General features: G+C 32.5%; 1 protein-coding gene across 1 annotated transcript in view; it reads right to left on the bottom strand.

The window, feature by feature from the left end:
- Nucleotides 1-22,186, bottom strand: part of LOC131853045 (cationic amino acid transporter 3) — a 245,833-nt gene that overhangs the window by 168,300 nt on the left and 55,347 nt on the right. The window contains exon 2 of the mRNA XM_059203838.1: nt 4,061-4,114. Coding sequence (XP_059059821.1) covers nt 4,061-4,068 — 8 coding nt within the window. The 5' untranslated portion in view covers nt 4,069-4,114. The remainder of the gene's footprint in view (nt 1-4,060; nt 4,115-22,186) is intronic.

Below are 22,186 nucleotides of genomic sequence, written 5' to 3'. Positions count from 1 at the left end.
ATTAATTTTCTATTCTATTCTATCTTAAAAACACATCTAAAATAACGCTTTTTACAATTTTTGACTGTCTGTCCGTTTGTTCCAGTTGGACCGATTTTGACGGGACTTTTATTAGCAGGTAGCTAATGTAATAAGGAGTACTTAGGCTACACATATTTTAGAGAAAATGAAGTTAAATTCCATGCGGACGAATTCTCTGGTACAGCTAGTGAAAATATATATGCCTAATGTATTAAACGCAAAGGCAACAGAGTTAGACCTATTTGCAATGTATCTAGATATATTTCATAAGATTACATTATTCCTGCTAGTGGCCACAATGTAATAAACGATAATATCAACACATGTCTGCTCCATTTCATAATCCCTGCTATTGTATTCTGTTTGATATTTTCCGTCACGAATAATGTAACATTCAGAAAGGTAATACTCATTTAACGTTTAACATAAATGCTATATCATTTATATATATATATATAATATATACATGTAAATAAAATTGGAATGTCTGTTTGTAATACTGAATTTCTTTACTACATACATATGAATATAAATACTGTACATACACCAAAATAACATTTTTTACCATTTTGTGTCTGTCTGTTTGTTCTGGTTAATCTCTGAAATGGCTGGACCGATTTTGACGGAACTATTATTATTGTACCTGATGTAATAAGGAGTAACTTAGGCTACTTTTATTTTAAAAAAATAAAGTTAAATTCCACGCGGACGAAGTCGCAGGTACGGTTTGTATAATAAATATGATACTCCATCTATCGAATAGAGTCAGAGGAGCTTCCTCGCGCGTATACCTAGATTGTAAAATGAACTACCTGCCGAGGTTTTACTCACAAGACTACAGCATGGGGTTTTCTAGAATGGTACATTAAGGTTTCTTAAGGGTCGGCAACGCGCACGTAACACCCCTGGTGTTTTAAACATCTACAGCTACGGTGACCGTATACCATCAGACGGGCCGTATGTTTGCCACCTATGTGGTATAAAAAACTCATTAAATGTATATATAGGCGCGTCCACGGCATGTACGTCATCATTTCAAACATTTAGTGCTATAGTAATTGATTCTACATGAAATGTTCTATTAAAAATAGCTTATAATGTTTGTTTAATATGTTAAAATAAAAGTGACTAGTACTTTGCGTGTTTTGTCTTCATATCACGAATACGTATTGATTTGTACATATCAAGACGACCTCGGTGGTCCAGTGGTTCAGCACACCGCTTTACGTCCGATGGTCACTTGTTCAATTCCTCGCACGGCACAAACATTTGTTGTATTCATGAATATGATTGTTTGTATCGGTCTGTGTATTTTCTATGTATGTATTTACAAAATATCTTTGTATTTGTATCAGTTATCTATTACCCAGAACACAAGCTTTAGCTTAATTGGGGTCTAGATGGCGCTGTGTGAATTGTCCTGAGATTATTATTATTATAGTTATAATTAATTATTAAGAAGCATAAAACTGTATATATATATGTATATATTCATGTAATAAGGATGAGATTTAGAGTAATTAAAGTATATGTTTAATATTAGTACATATATTAAAAACGTATATAAAGTAAAGTATGACTGTTCTTTTATTATTTTCTTCTGTTTAGGTATTAAACAATCTTACTGTAACATAAAAGTCTATGAACATGTTGAAAAGTTTATATATTTAGGTATATGATATTCAATCATTGTAAAATGGCTGAATTGTTGTCAATAAAATACTAATAAGTTTATGATAATTTTAAATCAAGTCAACTCTACATTACTCATCTCACTTTTCAATTTTTCTCTTCTTCTCTCGCTCTCTCTTCTACGTTTTGACTTGTTTTAAATTTTCTATTTCTTTTTTAATAATATGATTATTATTTTCTTCATTTTTTTTAATATATTTATTTGGAATCATACAACGTATTACAATAATTATAATTAATTATTTTAAAAAATACAACTGCGAGCAAATTGGTTTTCACTAAGCTTTGTGCCTGGACTTTAATGCCTAAACTGTGATTTTCAGTGGAACATTATAGTAATTAATTTAAAATATAGAATAGAAATCATTTAGTCAAATAAACTTACATTGAAGCACTTTTGAATAGTCTTCACATTTTTTTAATCTACCGCTCATTCGGAAAGCTTTCTCATCACTAGAAGAACGAGCAAGAAACTTGCGTGTTGCTCTTTTAAATAATTTTATTCTTACTTTACATTTATAAGTTGAAGTGTGTGAATACAAACTACCGATTAGAACTAATTCAATTAAATACTCGAATAGAAAAAATATTAAATATACAACCAATTGGTTAAACAATTAATTAGAGGAGATCAGTCGTAGTGATTAGAGCAGACCAGTCCCTACAAGCAGCAATATAGAAATAGTGTACCTACTGCTGCCTTCATGAACGTGTGCTGTTGGTGCTTCTGATAAGGTGAAAGTGTATATATTTGTAGAAAATATCTAACTTAAAATTCATAGCGCTGACAATGTTATCTGATTGAGCAGAGATTAAGTGCGTAGCGGTTTCTAAGTTGATTGTCGCATGCCTAATCCTTGTTATTAATTAAATATAAGTAAATCAATATTTATTTAAAAGAGTAACTTGAGTATTCAAAAGTGTTTATATTAAGTTTATTTGAATAAAGATTATTTATATTTTATTCTATTCTATGATCATGTATGGATAAAATATATAGATAAAACAATACAGTACGAACAGTTATACATTGGAAATTTGTTTTTCTAATATAAATTTCTTAAGTTTTAATTTATATGTAACTACAGATTTTTCAATCATTTTATTTGATCTAGAATTTTTATTAATGTAGGTACTAAAAATTTTAGTAGCTCCAGTTTAGACTTACTAAAAACTAGATGGCAGTTAGCAATTTAAAAAATAAAGAAGTCTTTATTATTAACTTCATTACATCACAAGCCGCTTAATTAAACCTTGTATCTTATGATGTGGCTGTTCCAACAAGGCTCTTCGTAGGAAACCTTGCAGTTTTCTAGAAGTCTCTCAGTGCTTTCTATCCTCCCAACGGACAGACTTATGAGCGACTCACTATGAGAAATTCACTTCCAAGCACAGAAAGGGCTTAATGATGTTATTATAGAAAATATCGCCAACTAACAATGTCCTTAGCGTAATTGGGAACGCGTTCGTTCCTCGGAAACCACGCTTCCAATCTTCAAGATTCAGTTCTTAGGATATTCTTTTAAACTTACTAAGAACTATTATTTGTATACAGAATTCATTTATTTGACAGCCTTCGTGGTCTAGTGGTTTAGAACACCGCTCTACTATCCGATGGTCATGCGTTTGATTCCTCACACGGTACAAACATTTGTATTCATGAGTATAATTGTTTGTATCGGTCTGGGTGTTTTGTATGTATAATATGTATGTATTTACGAAACAAATGTATTCATGTATTTATATGTAGCTTAGGACTAGATGGCGCTGTGTGAATTGCGAAATATATTATATAAATATAGCAATTCTCATTAGTTCTCTCTCGTTTAGTTCATTAATTATAATAATAATCTCAGGACAATTCACACACCACCATCTAGACCCGTCTAGAAGTTAAGCGAGCTAAACCTTGTGTTATCAAAATACTTTCTTAGGGGATGCCTACATTATAGTAGATTTATGCATTCAAAGTCTCAGCCCGATCGGTTTAAAATTGACAAAGTTTAATACAAACTTTCATCCCCTATGCTTCGTATTTCTATCATCCTTATCACTTTGGGGGTAGAATTAAACAAAAACCTTTCTTAGGGGATGCCTATATCATAACATCTACCTGCATGCCAAATTTCAGCCCGATCCGTCCAGTGGTTTGGGCTGTGCGTTGTTAGATCACTATGTCACTCACCTTTGAGTTATATATTTAGATTATGTTATTTATGCTAGTACTAAATCTGCATTTCAGTCGATTTACGAAAACGTTCTTAGGATTGTATTGATGAGATTGATGGGTAAAACGTCATATAATAATTACGGTATAACAATGAAACTGTAATATAATATTTATTACCTGAGCATATTGATGCCGAGAACACCTACTCCTGACCACCTACATCGACGGGATCTGAAACAAAAGAAACATCATTAACATATAATATATATCTTATTATTAATACTATAAACGCGAAATTTGTAAGTATGGATGGATATTTGTTACTCTTTCACGCAAAAACTACTGAATGCATTTTGATGAAAGTTTACAATAATATTGTTTATACAGCAGATAAGGTCGTCCAACCTTAATATTATTTTTTTATTTTTTGAGCAAATTTTTTATTCGTATTTTTTTGTTGTGTCATTAAAAAATACATACAGCCCAAATTTTTCACTGTTCTATGACCAACCTCTATTTTTTATAGAGCTATTCATTTATATGGAAAAACAACGTTTGCCGGGACAGCTAGTATATATTATATGGTTTAATTCCAATATAGGAACCGCCCACTAATCTGTTTATGGTATTAAGTCCGCCATAACACCTTTATTTTAGTATTTATTTTTATAGCACAGGTGACAAACGAGCATTCGGCTCACCTGATGGTAAATGATTACCGCCGCCCATGAGCATCCGCAACACTAGAGGAATTTGTGCATTAAAGTTTAAATAAATATATTACTTTGTTGTTATATAATCTAACCATTCGTAGTATGTAGATAAATAATAGATCTTTATATATGTATATATATATATATATATATTAATCTATATAAGTTTACCTTGATTGTATTGACCACCTCGGTGGTCTAGCGGTCTAGCATTATCTTTACGTCCGACGGTCGCGGTCGGATTCCTCACACGGCACAAACATTTGTATTCATGAGTTGAACTGTTTGTATGTGTCTGGATAATTAAAAAAAAATAATCTAAGTATTGTGTCAGTTATCTAGTACCCATAATACAAGCTTTAGCTAGCTTAACTTGGGTCTAGATGGCGCTGTGTGAATTGTCCTGAGATTATTATTATCCCTCTGATATATTTTTAAGACAACAGATTTATCTAGAATTCAAACTTTAGTTAGACACTTCTCTGAACTTTAAGTAACTACTAACTAAAATGACGGTCTCCTGTAGTAAGAATGAGTTGTATGTAACAAGAAAGTTTGAAAGTGTCTCAGAAAGGATTCAGTTGTCAAAGTTGCAGGTAAGGAAAGTTATCTACATTATTAAAGTAAAATTTAATTTAATTCTACTATATCTACAATCTTAAACGAAAAAAGTTGAATATATTTAATTTAAACAACAAATCCATCCGTCATACCCGTGAACGGGTGTTCACGAGTATGACGGACGGATGTGTTGGGCTATACGCTACTTGTGGGATTGGTCTGTTCAGGCTACGAACACTGATTAGACTTTTTGTTTTTGCACTAACATTGCTGGTGGTCACTCTATTCTCCCAAACTTGAATTTAAACGAATCCGTATTATCTTTTAAACATGTACAATATTTATTAGAAAATAATACGAGCTGAGTTTCTTGTCAGTTCTTCTCATCTCGAAATCATTCCGAACTGACGGTAGATTTGACATATCATAAGTCTATAACAGACCTACAGGAATAGTGATATTTAGAATTTGAATTTGTAGCTATTAAAGAAAACCTGAACGCCAAAATATCTTCGTAGACTAAAAATAACCACTAAAAACCCAAAACAGATATTTTCTTTGCTTTATTACTTAATTTTGACGGTCTGTCGTACTGAATAGATTTCAATAAAAATGAGGTCGCGCTGGATATAAGTCTCTGTTAATTGGATGTTTGAACTGTTTGATTAATCAATGTACAGCAAAAATTTGGGAACCTTGTGAAACATAATTTTTTCATAAGAGCGAGCATTTTAACATAAATGCGAAGATATATTTTTTTCTGAAATGAACATATATGGAATTGAACGAGTTGTTCAAAGGGACAATAATTTAGGAAACATTGAATAAAAATAGAATAAATTAAAAATAGTAGTAGGTTGTAAAAATAATAATTACTGACGGTAGATTTGACATATCATAAGAGTCTGTAATAGACCTATATGAATAAAGATATTTTGATTTAGATTTTTTTTAATTTTGAATATAAATTTGCTCAGAATTAGTAGATAATTCTGAGCAAATTTCAAATTGTATTTACTCTTATATATAAGACTTAATTATCTAACACAACCTATAACTGCAATATATTTTATTATGATTATTATTTATATATCTCCTTTTTACGGGAGTTAGACGTTCAAACACGGGAGCCTTAGCAAATTATTATTATTATTAATTTGAATTATTATTAAATTTTTTGTAATATATATAAAAGAATACATTCAACTCTATTACAATTTACTAGCAATTACATTAATTAAGTCTTTAAAAATATATTTCACTACCTGTTCCCGCAACATCGTCCGCATGGAATTTAACTTTATTTTTATAAAATAAAAGTTGCCTAAGTTACTTCTTATTACATCAGCTACCTGCCGAAAAAAGTCCAGGCAAAATCGATCCAGCCATTTCAGAGATTAGCCGGTTTGAAAAAAAATGTTATTTTGGTTTATATACCTTATTTATATCATATGCGTGTAGTAAAAAACGGTTATTTCAATATTACAAACAGATACTACAATTTTATTGATATGTGTACGTTAAACTTATCTACCACATATTCGCGTTCGCGTATACAATTCTGTTTTGAAGCTTTTAATTCTAATGGTAGCTTGAAGAACTTTGCTTAGAACTTTGTAAGTTTATCTTCGTCTTAGCGTTCACTTTGCGTACATTGTATGCTTCTCAACGCCATAAAATACACAGCACATTAATTTATGAACATTTGTCAAGTCGGTTGACATAAAATATTTCCAAGGACTAATCTCTTGATTCTCAATTATATATATGTATATATATGTCATCATCATCATCATCATCGCAGCCCGGAAGACGTCCACTGCTGGACATAGGCCTCCCCCAAAGATCTCCACGACGATCGGTGCTGCGCTGCTCGCATCCAATGCCTTCCAGGGATTTTGACCAGATCGTCGGTCCACCTTGCTGGAGGCCTTCCCACGCTGCGTCTTCCGGTCCGTGGTCGCCACTCGAGGACTTTACTGCCCCAACGGCCATCTGTCCTACGAGCTATGTGCCCTGCCCATTGCCACTTCAGAGTCGCAATTCTTCGGGCTATGTCGGTCACTCTGGTTATTCTGCGAATCTTCTCATTTCTGATTCGATCACGCAGAGTAACGCGAGCATAGCCCTCTCCATTGCCCTCTGAGTGACTCTGAGCTTGTTGATGGGGCCCATAGTTAGCGACCACGTCTCTGTTCCGTAAGTCATCACTGGCAACACACATTGGTCGTAAACCTTCGTCTTGAGACACTGCGGAAATTCGAGTTGGATTCGACGATTGACCTTTTTCTCGAAATTGGATCTACCTAGCTGGATAGTTTGCCCTAAGTATACGTAGTGATCGACAATTTCGAGTGTAGAATCACCGATTTTGGATCAATATTCAATCTCACAAAATATCGCAAAACGATTATTGAACTGAAACCAGCCCCACTTTAATAACTTTTATTTTAAAATTTACACGATCCATATTTACGGTGTCGCAAGCAATTCGATTTAAAATCAGATCGAGGTCAGTCAATTCGTAATTATAATGAAAATTTCTGTCTGATAAACTAAATTTGTTGAAAGCAAAAATGACCTCTTTCTCGAAATTGGATCTACCTAGCTGGTAGTATATATATGTATGCCAAATAAATTAATCGCTATTAAAAAATAGGGGTTGATGGTAGGAGGGCATATATTTTGGGTTGTATGTATTTTTCAATGCTAAGTAATGATAAAAAAATATGTTGAATATACCGCGGACCGCGTGGAGGGCCAGCCATTGTTAGCAATGGTATTATTAGTCTATTACTAACAATTCCCTTCTCCCCCAGTCAGCACTGCTACTATTGATTTGATTCATTTCTCAAATCAGAGTACGTGTAAACTTGTAAGTATTCAGTTGCTCACTAAAATACGCAAAAGTTATAATAGAACAGAATAGAAAATCATTTATTCAAATTAACTTAATTTAAGCACTTTTGAATAGTCAACAATTTTTTTTTAATCTACCGCTCATTTGGCAAGCTGTCTCATCGCAAGAAGAACGAGCAAGAAACTTGCGTGTTGCTCTTTTAAATAATTTTATTGTTCCTTTACTACTTTAAGTTTAAGTGTGTGAATACAAACCAATAATTCAATTAAATGCTCAAATAGAGAAAATATTAAATAGATTATAGTAGGCCATCGATTTAAAATATGGTAACACTAATCTAAATTAAAAAATGGTAACACTTAAATTAAATAATATCTATGTGTAATTTGGGGGTATCTGTTATATATTTCTCATATATAATAGATATCCCGAAATTACATATGCATATATATGTATAAATAATATGTGTAATATGGGGATATCTATTATATATTCCCCATATATAACAGATATCCCGAAATTAAACATATTTTTTAATTTACATAAGTGTTACCATTTTTTTAATTTAGTTTAGTGTTACCATATTTAAAATCGATGGCCTACTGCGCCTTATAAAAAACGACAGCAGTTCATTAGGACTGAAAGTGAAAGCAACTTGATGGAAACTTGTTTGTACTGACTTTCAACAGAAATGGAATAACTTAGAAGTTATACAAGTTTGTACACTTCAACTTGGAAAAATCTCGGGACGCATACTAGCAATCTAACTTACTTTCAAGGTTTTGTCGTAAACTTAAAAAATAAACGTACTAAGTATCGCGTATGTATAATATATACTAATTTAATTTCAATAATAAGGTTGACTCAAAAATCGTATTGAACAATAAACTTATTAACTTTGTTGATGATACTGTATTTCTTGGTATAACATTAGACTCCGAACTGCAATGTTGTGCTCATATCATTAAACTTTACTGAACATCAAGATATTTTAAAATGGTACATTAAAAAAAAATGTTCATTATTACATTTCATATATAACATACCATATTTTAATCCATTACAGAAATAGATATTATTATTTCAAACTTATATAGTACTAGCTTTTGCCCGCGGCTTTGCTCGCGTTAATTTATCCCCTTAGGAATGGAATTTATTGAAATCTTTTCTTAGCGGATGCCTACGTCATAGTAGCTTTATGCATGCAAAGTCTCAGCCCGATCGGTTTAAAATTGACAAAATGTCATACAAGCTTTCATCCCCTATTTTGTCCCCTTGGGGGTAGAATTCATCAAAATCCTTTCTTAGCGGATGCCTACATCATCCGGCCAGTGGTTTGGGCTGTTGATAGATCACTATGTCAGTCAATCAGTCACCATTGCTTTATATATATGTATTTAGATAGTTATAATACATATAGCTACATTTACGTTACGTTTAATGACGAACAATTAAATACAGTTGTAATCCCGGGTTACATGGGTAGATTTACTTAATCCTGCAACTCAGTTCTACATTGTAGCGATCTAGTAATAGCGGAATAGTAAATAGTGAAACAAACAAACAAGTGTTTGATTCAATCCGAGCACTGATATAACTCTGAGCTATTTGCTTACTGCCGATTGACTAGGCTACAACGGGTTGTTATTGAGCATCGATACTTAGTTATATCAAGTAGCTTTTAGATACAGTACATTTATACTGAATTTATTACCAAACCTCGGTGGTCTAGCGGTTTAATACACCGATGTAATTCAGATGGTCGCGGGTTCGATTTCTCGCCAGGTGCAAACAATTGTATTCATATGTATGATTGTTTATATCGATCTGGGTGTTTTCTATGTATAATATGGATGTATTAAAAAAAATATCTGAGTATTTATATTAGTTGTCTAGTACCCATAACATAAGCTCTACTTAGTTTGGGACTAGATGGTGCTGTGTGAATTGTCTACGTATATAATATGTTAATAATAATAATATATACAAAAAAATATAAAATTCAAAATTCAAAAATCATTTATTCATGTAGGACATTTTAGCCGCTTATGAACGTCAAGTTTTACATTATAATTTTTTTTCCCTACCGTCCATTTCGGTATATAGATCCAATTGAGAAGAACTGGCAAGAAACTCAATTGAATTACCTTTTTTTTTAAATCCAGTTTATTTACAATGCATTTATATAGGTGTCTATGTCTAACATTAAATGAAAATCCCGTGCATAAACAACTATTGCCATGCACGCTCGTCATTCAAGTAATCGTTTAGTGAGTAATAGGCCTTGCTCAGTAAATATGATTTAACAGATGTTTTGAATTTATTTAAGGGTAATTCCAATATATCCTTTGGTATCTCATTGTAAATTTTTATACCTATTCCCATAAAAGACCCATTGACTTTTTCTAAACAATACTTGGGGACAGCAAGTTTGTCTTTAAATCTAGTATTAATATTATGAATATTGCTGTTTTTTGGAAATAAGTCAAGATTTTTATGAACATATAGGATATTTGAATATATAAATTGAGAAGCAACGGTGAGTATATAAGTATTTATATCTTAATTTTAGGAACAATATATAAATAAATCAGTATTTTGACATAGTTCTGACAGCTTCCTGTTCAAATATTAGAGCTATTACTTGTTATAAAAAAACATCAACAATTCAATATGTACTTTTGTTAATATAATGGAGTTCATTTATATAGTAAGAAATGAGATGAAGTTGAGTGTCACAAGGAAATTGCCCAAAGAGCGACGCAAGGCGTTGGCCCGTGGCATCTGTCCAAATAAAATTGAATTAAGCGGAGCCCATTCATGAATTCGTTTGCCTCCAAATTTTAGTAACCTACAGCTTCCTCGAATCTACATTTCAATCTTACAGAACATTTGCTACAAGTTAAAAAAAATAATTGATAATAACGATAAAGGATTCACTAAAGGCTCGTGGGTGGCAACATTTTCCTTGGCTGAAACTATTTGCTGGTACTAGAGAGCAAGTGTTATGGATATTTTTATTTTAATATTACGATACCGTTATTAGAATACATAAAATGCACCGTACGCATCACTGTGGGTATTTTTTTTTTTTAATTTTATTTCTTTATAATTGTTTATTTTTTCTTTTATCCATTACGTATATAATGTTTTAGGATTATTATTTAAGATTATTAATATATAATTTTACTTTTTATTATTTATATACTTTTCTCTTGATATTATTATGTTTATTTTAATTGCATAATATCTGATTTATTAAGTTAATGTATACGTATTTTTTAATTGTAATATTTGCGCGAATTTATATATATTTAGACCAAAATCCTATTCTAAAATAGACAATGTTACCTGCGTAATAAAGATCACAATACTATGTTTCTCTATACGTAATACTAGCTTTTGCCAGCGGCTTCGCTCGATTTAATTTATCCCCTTAGAGGTGGAATTTATCAAAATCCTTTGATAGGGGATGCCTACGTCATAGTAGCTTTATGCATGCAAAGTCTCAGACAGATCGGTTTAAAATTGATAAAGTTTAATACAAACTTTCATCCCCTATTTTATCCTCTTGGGGGTAGAATTAATCAAAAGCCATTCTTAGCGGATGACTACGTCATAACATTTACCTGCATGCCAAATTTCATCCCAATCCGTCCAGTGGTTTGGGCTGTGCGTTGATAGATTACTATGTCAGTCACCTTTGAGTTATATATATATAGATATATCATAGTGGGATCAGATTTGTCTAACGATGTAAATTCTCAAAACTACTTAATTTAATAAATTAATTATTTGCAACCAATTTTATACAAATTTTAACTGTATTTTTCACGATTATGCTCATCTTGATGAAACTCTCTCAACGAAACCATAAAAGTAATTTGGAAGTATATAAGTATAGTTTCAATTTGATAATTTTATTAAGAAAGTTAACAGAAAAAAAAATTAACATTAATTTTTTTAATGCCTTAACATTGGTTGCAATTCGTATATTGTGTTTTTTTAAGGGTTCGAATTGTCTTTTTTTTAATGACGTTAGCTGGCAATCAGTTCCCATATAAAATATTAATGCTTAAAGACCTGAGATTGTTTATTTCAGGGTTACGTCTATGGTGTCTCTCTCCATATGTTCACTTCACATGGAAAACTACGTCACACATATATTTCTCTTCAAACGCTTCTACAAACATCACATGAACAATTTATGTCTATATATTCATATATTTATGTATGTTTATTCCTTCTTATAGTGTGACTTATTGTTATTAATATAATTTTAATGTCTTTTTTTTTCCGATCTAGTGACCAAATTATCCTATAATATTTTCTAGGTTTGCTGGAAGAAATCCTGAAGCTACTCTCTACATGCAGGCCCAAAATCGGATGTGTTGGTTATATTCCTATTTGCCTACACCTCAGGTGATGTAGATGCCACCAACACCGGCTTCAAAGGCAATTTAAAAATATATCGAATTATCAATAAATAGATTCTTGTGTTTAATAAAGTTCATTGTTGTTAAATTTTAGAATGTGCAACTTTATGAAATAGTATAAAGTAGTAGAAAACTGATCAACGATCTTGTGAAGAATAATTTCGATATAAATGATTAAATATATATCAAAATTATTCTGTTATCTAAATATATATAACTCAAAGGTGACTGACATAGTGATCTATCAACGCACAGCCCAAACCACTAGACGGAACGGGCTGAAATTTGTCCTGCAGGTAGATTTTATGGCGTAGGCATCCGCTAAGAAAGGATTTTGATTAATTCCATCCCCAAGGGGATCAAATAGGGGATGAAGTTGTATGAAACTTTGTCAATTTTAAACCGATCGGGCTGAGACTTTGCATGCATAAAGCTACTATGACGCAGGCATCCCCTAAGAAAGGATTTTGATAAATTCCACCCCTAAAGGGGATAAATTAACGAGAACGAAGCCGCGGGTAAAAGCTAGTAATATATATAAATAAAATACAGGAATAAAGAGTTATGTTTCAATACGCTTATTTCAGTTACTAATTCAAACTTCATATACAAAAATCATTTATTCATGTAGGACATTTTCAAATGTTTTATATTATAACTAACTGTCCCGGCAAACATTGTTTTGCCATATAAATTAAATACCCTATTAAAAAAATAGCGGTTGGTGATAGAAGCATGAAAATTTAGAGTTGTATGTATTTTTTAATGAAACATAATAAAAAATATATAATTAAAAAAAAAAAGCCCAAAAAAAAAATCATATTAGGGGTAGACAAACTTTATCACTTAGGGGTATGAAAAATAGATAGTAGCGGATTCTCAGATCTACAGAATATGCATATAAAATTTCATAAAATTCTGTCAATCCGTGAACTAACATTGTGACACGAGATTTTTTTATATAAGATTTTTCCTTAATCCAGTCAGTGTTGAAATAGAAATAGAATAGAAATAGAAATAATCTTTATTCAAATAAACTCATTACAAGCACTTTTGAATAGTCATATTTTGATTCTACCACTCATTCGGAATGCAAATTCATCACAAGAAGATTGAGCAAGAAACTTGTGTGTTGCTCTTTTTAATAGATGTTTTGTTATATAAATAATTACTTTAATATAATAATTGCGTTGAATATTGTAATCCTCAATTACATGCTTTCTTAAGAAACTCATTTCGTCTTTATTCCAAATGTAACATTTAATATGCTACTGCGTACATTACAATCCAACGTAATAAAATCGATTTTATGTGTACATGTAACAATTTATTTTATTACAGGAAAGATACTATGCGATTAAACTATATCCACTACAACAAAGTAATTCTCAAAACCTATATAGAATTAGTAATAAAAGCAAAATATACTTACAAATCATCAAGTATAATTGAGAAACCTGTCATTGTAATGTTTATTGAAAATGCATAACAAATTACAGTCCAGTAAGTGCGCGATGCCTTATCGTTTCAAAATGCAACTCGATAAAGTGTTGACATGAGGTGCCTGACCCATTTACCAAGACAAGCATAATAATTGTCAAGTGTTATAAATAATTCATGGTTGCAACGAAAGTACAGATAATATATTCAGGTATGTTTACATCACTTTATGTAGGTTACGGATAATGTGACTATTTATTCTATGACTCAAAACGGGACATTGATTTTTTTATTTTAATAGTATAGAATAGAAAATCATTTATTCAAATAAACTTACATTGAAGCACTTTTGAATAGTCATTACATTTTTTTAATCTACCGCTCATTCGGAAAGCTGTCTCATCACAAGAAGAACGAGCAAGAAACTTGCGTGTTGCTCTTTTAAATAATTTTATTATTACTTTACATTTTTAAGTTTAAGTGTGTCAATACAAACCACCAATTAGCACTAATTCAATTAAATAGTCAAATAGAAAAAATATTGAATATATAACCAACTGGTTAAACAATTAATTAAGTAACAGATAGTCACAGAAAAAAACAATTTCTTAAAGTTTTATTCAGAAAAAGTTAGGCTAAAAGTTAAGTATTATCGCATAAACAAATTTACTTTAATGTAGCTAGTTGATATATCTTTTCGTCCAAATTATCGCAGTGTTTCGAGTCAAAGGTTTACGACCAATGTGTGTTGCCAGTGATGACTTACGGCAAAGAGACGTGGTCGCTAACTATGGGCCTCATGAACGAGCTCAGAGTCAATCAGCGGGCAATGGAGAGGCCTATGCTCGGAGTTTCTCTGCATGATCGAATCAGAAATGAGGAGATCCGCAGAAGTACCAGAGTGACCGACATAGCCCGAAGAATTGCAAAACTAAAGAGCTCCTGCCTATTGCCACTTCAGTTTTGCAATTCTTCTTCATTGCCCATCCCAACGCCCATCTGTCCTACGGACTATATGCCCTGGATATAGCGTAGGACAGATGGCCGTTGGGGTAGTAAAGTCCTCGAGTAGCGACCGCGGACCGGAATACGTAGCGTGGGAATGCCTCCAGCAAGGTGGACCGACAATCTGGTCAAGATCGCTGGAAGGCATTGGATGGGAGCGGCGCAGGACCGATCATCGTGGAGATCTTTGGAGGAGCCCTTTGTTCAGCAGTGGACGTCTTCCGGGCTGAGGTGATGATAATGATGATGAGCTAGTGGAGCTTTTAAGTAGGTAAAACCACAGATACGATATTATATTGAGTTTATTATTATTATTAAATATCTGCCCCCGGCAGAAGCACAGTCGGCCGGGGTTCAGGGCCCCAGGGAGAGAAACCGGCGTACAATGCGGGCAGAATCTAACAGCACCGCTTTCTTCATCTTTCCCGGGAGTGAGCCGCCCCGGAATCCCAATCGTCTGAGATGTTGTTCCAGACTGGTTGGGATAAGACCGTTCACCGACATATCGATTGGAATGATTTCGGTGGACATCACCCCTCCACATTTCGGTCACCTCGTGAGCCAGGTCGAGATACTTTCTCTTTTTCTCAGTTTCGGCTTTCACGAGGTTCTCGTCATGCGGTATGGTGATATCCACCAAAAACACCCTCGAAAGTGCCCGATTTATCACCACGATATCAGGTTTGTTCGCAAGAACGGTCCTGTCCGTGATGATGGATCGGTCCCAGTAGAGCTTGACGCTGTCGCTTTCGAGGACCGGCTGGGGCTCGTACTTATAGTACGGCAACCTCTCATTCGCGAGGCCGTACTTCAGAGCTAGTTCTTGATGGAGTATTTTGGCTACCTGGTTGTGTCTGTGCAAGTACTCAGTGTTGGCAAGAGCTGAACAACCCGAAAGCACATGTCTGAGTGACTCTCCGGGATGGCGACATGCCCGACAGATGTCCTCAGTGCCATCCTTCAGAATGTGCTTTCGGTATGTTATTATTATTTTTATTTTTATTATTATTTTATATACATATATTTTATATATCTCCTTATTTACAGGGGTAATACATTCAAACACGCGGGCCTTAGCCAAGCGTGGATGAGTGAGTGAGTGGAAGACGACAGAAATTTCCGTACAATACGGCATGTGTTGAGAATGACTTAATATTATTATTATTATTACATAGCCCGAAAGTCTTGGCACGGTTTTTTATACCTCGCTCGACCACATAAATTTTCGACTTCAAAAACGGGACAATTTGCGTCCCAGAGTCCATTTTAGGGACACCGGGACTGTAGTTATAAAAAGGGACTGTCCCGTTTAAAACAGGATGTTTGGTGACGATATTTATGAAGCAACACGAGCATCTATTACGGGTAATGCGCTGAATTACATTTAAATGTAGGCTATTCATCTAGCAATCATAAATTGTGTTAGTAAGTTGCTAGCTTTATTATGGTTAATATTCCAGATAATTAGTAAATCACAGGATCTTACCACATTTCATTTTTATTAGGATCGGGACCCAATCACTGGGTTGAACTACACCAACTGAAGGTATTCACATCATAACGACATTATATTCGAAGAATGGTTAGGGAGGCGATCGATTTAACTTTATTTTTCTAAAATAAAAGAATTTTTCAAAAATAATAAGTAGCCTAAGTTATTCCTTATTTCATCAGCTACCTACCAATAGAAGTCCCTTCAAATTGGTCTAGCCATTTCAGAGATTAGCCACAACAAACAGACCGATAGACAGATATACAAAAATTGTAAAAAGTGGTTTTTTGATATATCTACCGTATTATGGTATAGTTTATATATTTACATGTTGTATTTATTATTATTATTTACATAACCTAATTGTACAACTATGAACCTAAAATTAAAAAGCTTAAAAAAATAATAATATGATGACTAAACCAGTATCTTCGGAACGTTGCTTAAAGGGACCCCCTTTAAGCAACGTTCCGAAGATACTGGCAGCGTTCCCTCTTTGAATAGTTAGACTAATTCTTTGTCCGAGGTAGCTGCCAGCTCTTCGGTCTTCTGTGATGTGGACTAACCTTTTCGTTATTTCTTTGAAAAGTCTTATAGCGCTAGGACCCCACGGACCAAGGGTCTCGACACCTTGTTTCTACCGTATATATATTCATATTCATGTAGTAAAAAACGGTTATTTCAATATTACAAACAGTAAGTTTTATTAAAACTCCAATCTTATTTATATGTATAGATATTTACATAAACAAAATGTTTCAGTCAACTATATTTTTTCCTGATTTTCAGTTGGAAACTTGGCAGATTAGTTTCAAGGGACGTGACAAAAAGTGGAACACATTGAACATTTTCTATTAGAAATATGAAATTACGATGAACCAAAATTACTATCGGTTTCGTAATTAAAAAGTCCTTTATGATATCATACCCTATTAAAGGAGGTATGATATAAATAATACGACAGTGCAGATACGTCGCATATACGAGAAAAAAATCTTTATTGGTTGGGATTTAAATTACGAGTTTTTTAGACTTCCCGGTAATTTTCAACTTTTTCTAAATATAATGGAGTTTCTAGATGAAATGCATATCGAAATACCATATGTATGTGTCTGACAAAAATATTAATATATTAATAACCGGGTCTTTACGTGTATTATTTTATGGGAAATAAAGGTATTTATGACTCGAATTTACTTTGTATTAAGACCTGGTTAAAATAATATGAATAATGTAAGAAAGAAAAAAATAATCTTTAATCAAATAAACCCATTTCAAGCCCTTTTGAATAGTCATATTTTGATTTTACCACTCATTAGGAAATTCATCACAAGAAGAATGAGCAAGAAACTTGTATGTTGCTCTTGTTAACAGGTGTTGTTTTTTATATATAAATAATAACAGTATTACTATAAAAAATATATATAATAAATATAAAAAAAATATTTAGTCTATAATTATTTCAGTGACTGTACACTAACTGAATTCAAATTTATTTTCATTGTAAGTAATATGTCTTTAATTTAATAATATAAAACCGAACGATCTAATCGAATCTACGACCGATGGTCGCGGGTTCGATTCCTCGTACGGCTCAAACATTTGTATTCATGAGTATGATTGTTTGTATCAATCTGCACGTTTTCTATGTATAATATGTATGTATTTACTAAAAAAAATATCTATGTATTTGTATCAGTTATCTAGTACCCATAACACAAGCTATAGCTAGCTTAACTTGGGACTAGATGGCGCTGTGTGAATTGTCTTGAGATTGTTATTATTATTGTAAACTAAGAACCTTAGCGTAATTTTCAATAATAAAATAAGAAGTTAGCAACTAAGTAGAAGGACAAAGGCGTAGCTCCTTTGAACACTCTCTAATAATGCAACATACGTGACAGTGCTACGAACAAGTAGCATTATGCTACGGCGTAGCAAAGTTCTACGAGATTGTTGAAACTGAATATTAATATCAAAGACTGAAAATTTATAGTTAATAAATAAAATTCATAACTTGAGACTACTCAACTTACGTTCTAGATAGTAGGTCATAATTTGAATATTATATTAACAGAAGGTACACTAGTAGGTACTCTATGTTTTTGTATATATATGATGATGTAATCCAGGCCGATTTCGGCCACGGCGACTATCTTCAGTTCCGATTTTGTCGTTGATGTGCTCGCATGTGACTTATGTAGCCTATTTTGTGTGTAAAAATCCTCGCACATTGTGGGCATGAGAGCACACCGCTCATATAATTATAGCTGATAGCCGCAGATGGTCGGGCTTTCAGCTTGTCACGTCTGGCATCCAGCTCAAGGAGCTGCCGGTTTTCAAATGCTTATATATATATACAAAAACATAGTGTATCAGTAGAATAGAATAGAATAGAATAGAAAATCATTTATTCAAATAAACTTAATTTAAGCACTTTTGAATAGTCATAACAATTTGTTTTTTATCTACCACTCGTTCGGAAAGCTGTCTCATCACAAGAAGAACGAGCAAGAAACTTGTGTGTTGCTCTTTTAAATAATCCTTGTAAGTTTACATTTACAAGTCGAAACGTGTGAATACAAACTACCAACAAGCACTAATTTTTTGGGTCAAATATAATCATGCAATAAGATTAAATCAGTCGTAGTGATAAGAGCAGACCAGTCCCTACAAGCAGCACTCGTTCACGAGTATGACCACGTCACAGCTACAAAAATTACTATATGGTAGTTACAGTATTCGCACTTTACATAAGGATGCATGCGGCAATCAATACAATCAATCAGTAGAGTATAACATAGAGTATGTACTTGTAAATGTCAGCAGTCAACAGATTTAAATAATGATAGAATAGAATAGAAAATAATTTATTTAAATAAACTTAATTTAAGCACTTTTGAATAGTCACAACATTTTTTTTATCTACCGCTTGTTTGGAAAGCTATCTCATCAAAAGAAGAACGGGTAAGAAACTTGTGTGTAGCTCTTATAAATAATCCTTGTAAGTTTACATTTATAAGTCGAAACGTGTGAATACAATCTACTAACCAGTACTAAGTTAATAATTATAGGACAATACCCACAGCGCCATCTAGTCTCAAATTAAGTTAGATAAAGCTTATGATATGCATACTTGATAGCGTATACAAATGATTAGATTTTTTTCGTATTATATATAGAAAACACCCAGACCGATACAAACATAGCTAGCTAGAATTAAGCAATTTAAAAGTTGCTTAATTCTAGCTACCTAAGCTCAAGCCACAGTATTTCATTAAGTTACACACTTTAACCTTTCTTAGAAATCACTCTACTGATTAATGAAAACTGCATAAAAATAAATTCCGATATGATCATGATCATCATCCGACATATAATATCTATAAAACCAATATAACTTAATCATATTAAATAAAAAATCTAATTCAATGTAATTCCTAAAATAATTGTTAGTTAGAACAATTCACAAACACGACACCATGTATAGTCGTAATGTAAGGAAATTTTCTGTTATGGGTACTAGATAATTGCTACATATTTATAAAAATAAATACATACATATTGTTACTGGAGCGGGAACACAACTACTATTTTAATAAAAACCAAATACTAGTAAAAATGTGTATTCTTCCCAAAAGAGCTCACAGCAAGAAGTAACAGAACAATATAATTAGTCAAAAGTGACGTATAAAAAATAGATATAAAAAACATAATGTTTATAAAAAGAATGGTAGACAAGCTGCCAGTAACACATATTATACATAGACTCACTCACTCAGACCGACACAAGCAATCGTACTTATGAATACAAATGTTTTTATTGTGTGAGGAATCGAACCCGCGACCATCGGAACTACGGCGTGTGCTAAACTGCAACCACCGAGGTCGTCGAATAATAATTATTTTATAGTAGTAATTTTGACAATGAAAATAATTTTATTTCATTAGGCAGTTAACAAAACTAGTGATAATGCTTAAATATTTTTACAGCTCGTTTCCGTGTATGAATATAAATTGATCGAATAGTACTATGCTTTCAATACGTGTAGCACTACACTGTATTGGACTAATAAATAATTAGAAAGAAAGAAAGAAAGAAAGAAAGAAAGAAAGAAAGAAAGAAAGAAAGAAAGAAAGAAAGACAGAAAGAAAGAAAGAAAGAAAGAAAGAAAGAAAGAAAGAAAGAAAGAAAGAAAGAAAGAAAGAAAGAAAGAAAGAAAGAAAGAAAAATGTTTTAATTAAAGTGTCTATAACTTTTACAATCCGATATATCCATCAATATATATATCTAACGCGGGAACTGCTCGTGTATAATATAAATGGCTGGAGTTAGAAACTTAGAATTGTGTATATTGTTTTATTTGTATTTGCTAAGAACAAATTTCTGTAACTCCCATGAGGAACGGTAAAACTAGGTGCCATGCGAGAGTAGGAAACTGTTAGTCTTTTAAATGAAATAGAAATAGAAATAATCTTTGTTCAAATAAACTCATTACAAGCACTTTCGAATAGTCATATTTTAGATTCTACCACTCATTCGGAACGCAGATTCATCATAGGAAGAATGAGCAAGAATCTTGTGTGTTGCTCTCTTAATTGTAATTGTAATTACACTATAACAAGTAGGCATGCGATAATCAACATAAAAACCGTTATAAAATTTAAGTTTTTTTTACAAAAAACTTATTTATCGTTAAGGAACTCTTCTATTTTATAATATGCTTTTGTAAAAAGAAAGTGTTTCTAACGACATATAAATCTTTTTTCAGACAGGTTTATTTAATGAAACCCTATTAATAATCTGTGGATATGTCTACAGATTCCAATTATGTACGCCCACATTTCATATAAAAAGTTCCGAGTTCATTTTGAGAGGTTCAGTTTGATATGGGTTAACATGTAGGAGTCGTTTAATAGTTCCAAGTAAATACTCACCAACCAATACAGAACTTAGGCATTGTCTAACAGTACTTTTGAAAGGAAAAAGACTTTTTGGTATTTAATAATGATAATTTAAACAGTGTAATAAGTTCATACCAATCAGATAATCATAGACAACTCTTGTTCATTATCGTATATTTAACAAAAATGTAATCTAAATATATATAAATCAAAGGTGATTGACATAGTGATCTAGCAAAGCACAGCTCAAACCACTGGTATCGGGCTGAAATTTGACATGCAGGTAGATGTTATGACGCAGGCGTCCGCTACGAAAGGATTTTGATTAATTCTACCCCCAAGGGGATAAAATAGGGGATGAAAGTTTGTATGAAACTTTGTCAATTTTAAACCGATCGAGCTGAGACTTTGCATACATAAAGCTACTATGACGTAGGCATACCCTAAGAGTTTTTTGATAAATGCCACCCCTAAGGGGATAAAATAGGTGATGAAAAATTGTATGAAAATACTGTAAAGGCGCAAAAACTATACCTAATAATAATACTTCTTAACGCGAGCGAAGCCGCGGGCAAAAGCTAGTAGTTTATACTTAAATTGCTGTCAATTTTTTTTTTAATCCTACATCTTGTATTATTGTAGAATTTGTTCGATGTTATAGTATAGAGTTACTAGTTGTTGCGGGTAATGATACAATGTTATTGGTCGAGACGATGTATACATATATTACAGATGATCCTTCAACCCCTGAGATCACCCTTCAACCCCTATTTTATAATAGCATTTTTAAATTATATTGCAATAAATTGGGATCAACTAGTTCAGTTATAAATTTAAGTATACACGATTAGATGTAATTATTGTGACTGTATATTCATGAATTCTATGGAA

The sequence above is a fragment of the Achroia grisella genome, unplaced genomic scaffold (genome assembly GCF_030625045.1).
Source record: "Achroia grisella isolate CSIRO2021 unplaced genomic scaffold, CSIRO_AGI_Agris_v1 utg874, whole genome shotgun sequence".
Lineage (NCBI taxonomy): Eukaryota > Metazoa > Arthropoda > Insecta > Lepidoptera > Pyralidae > Achroia > Achroia grisella.
This window is presented reverse-complemented; position numbering and strand designations above follow the sequence as displayed.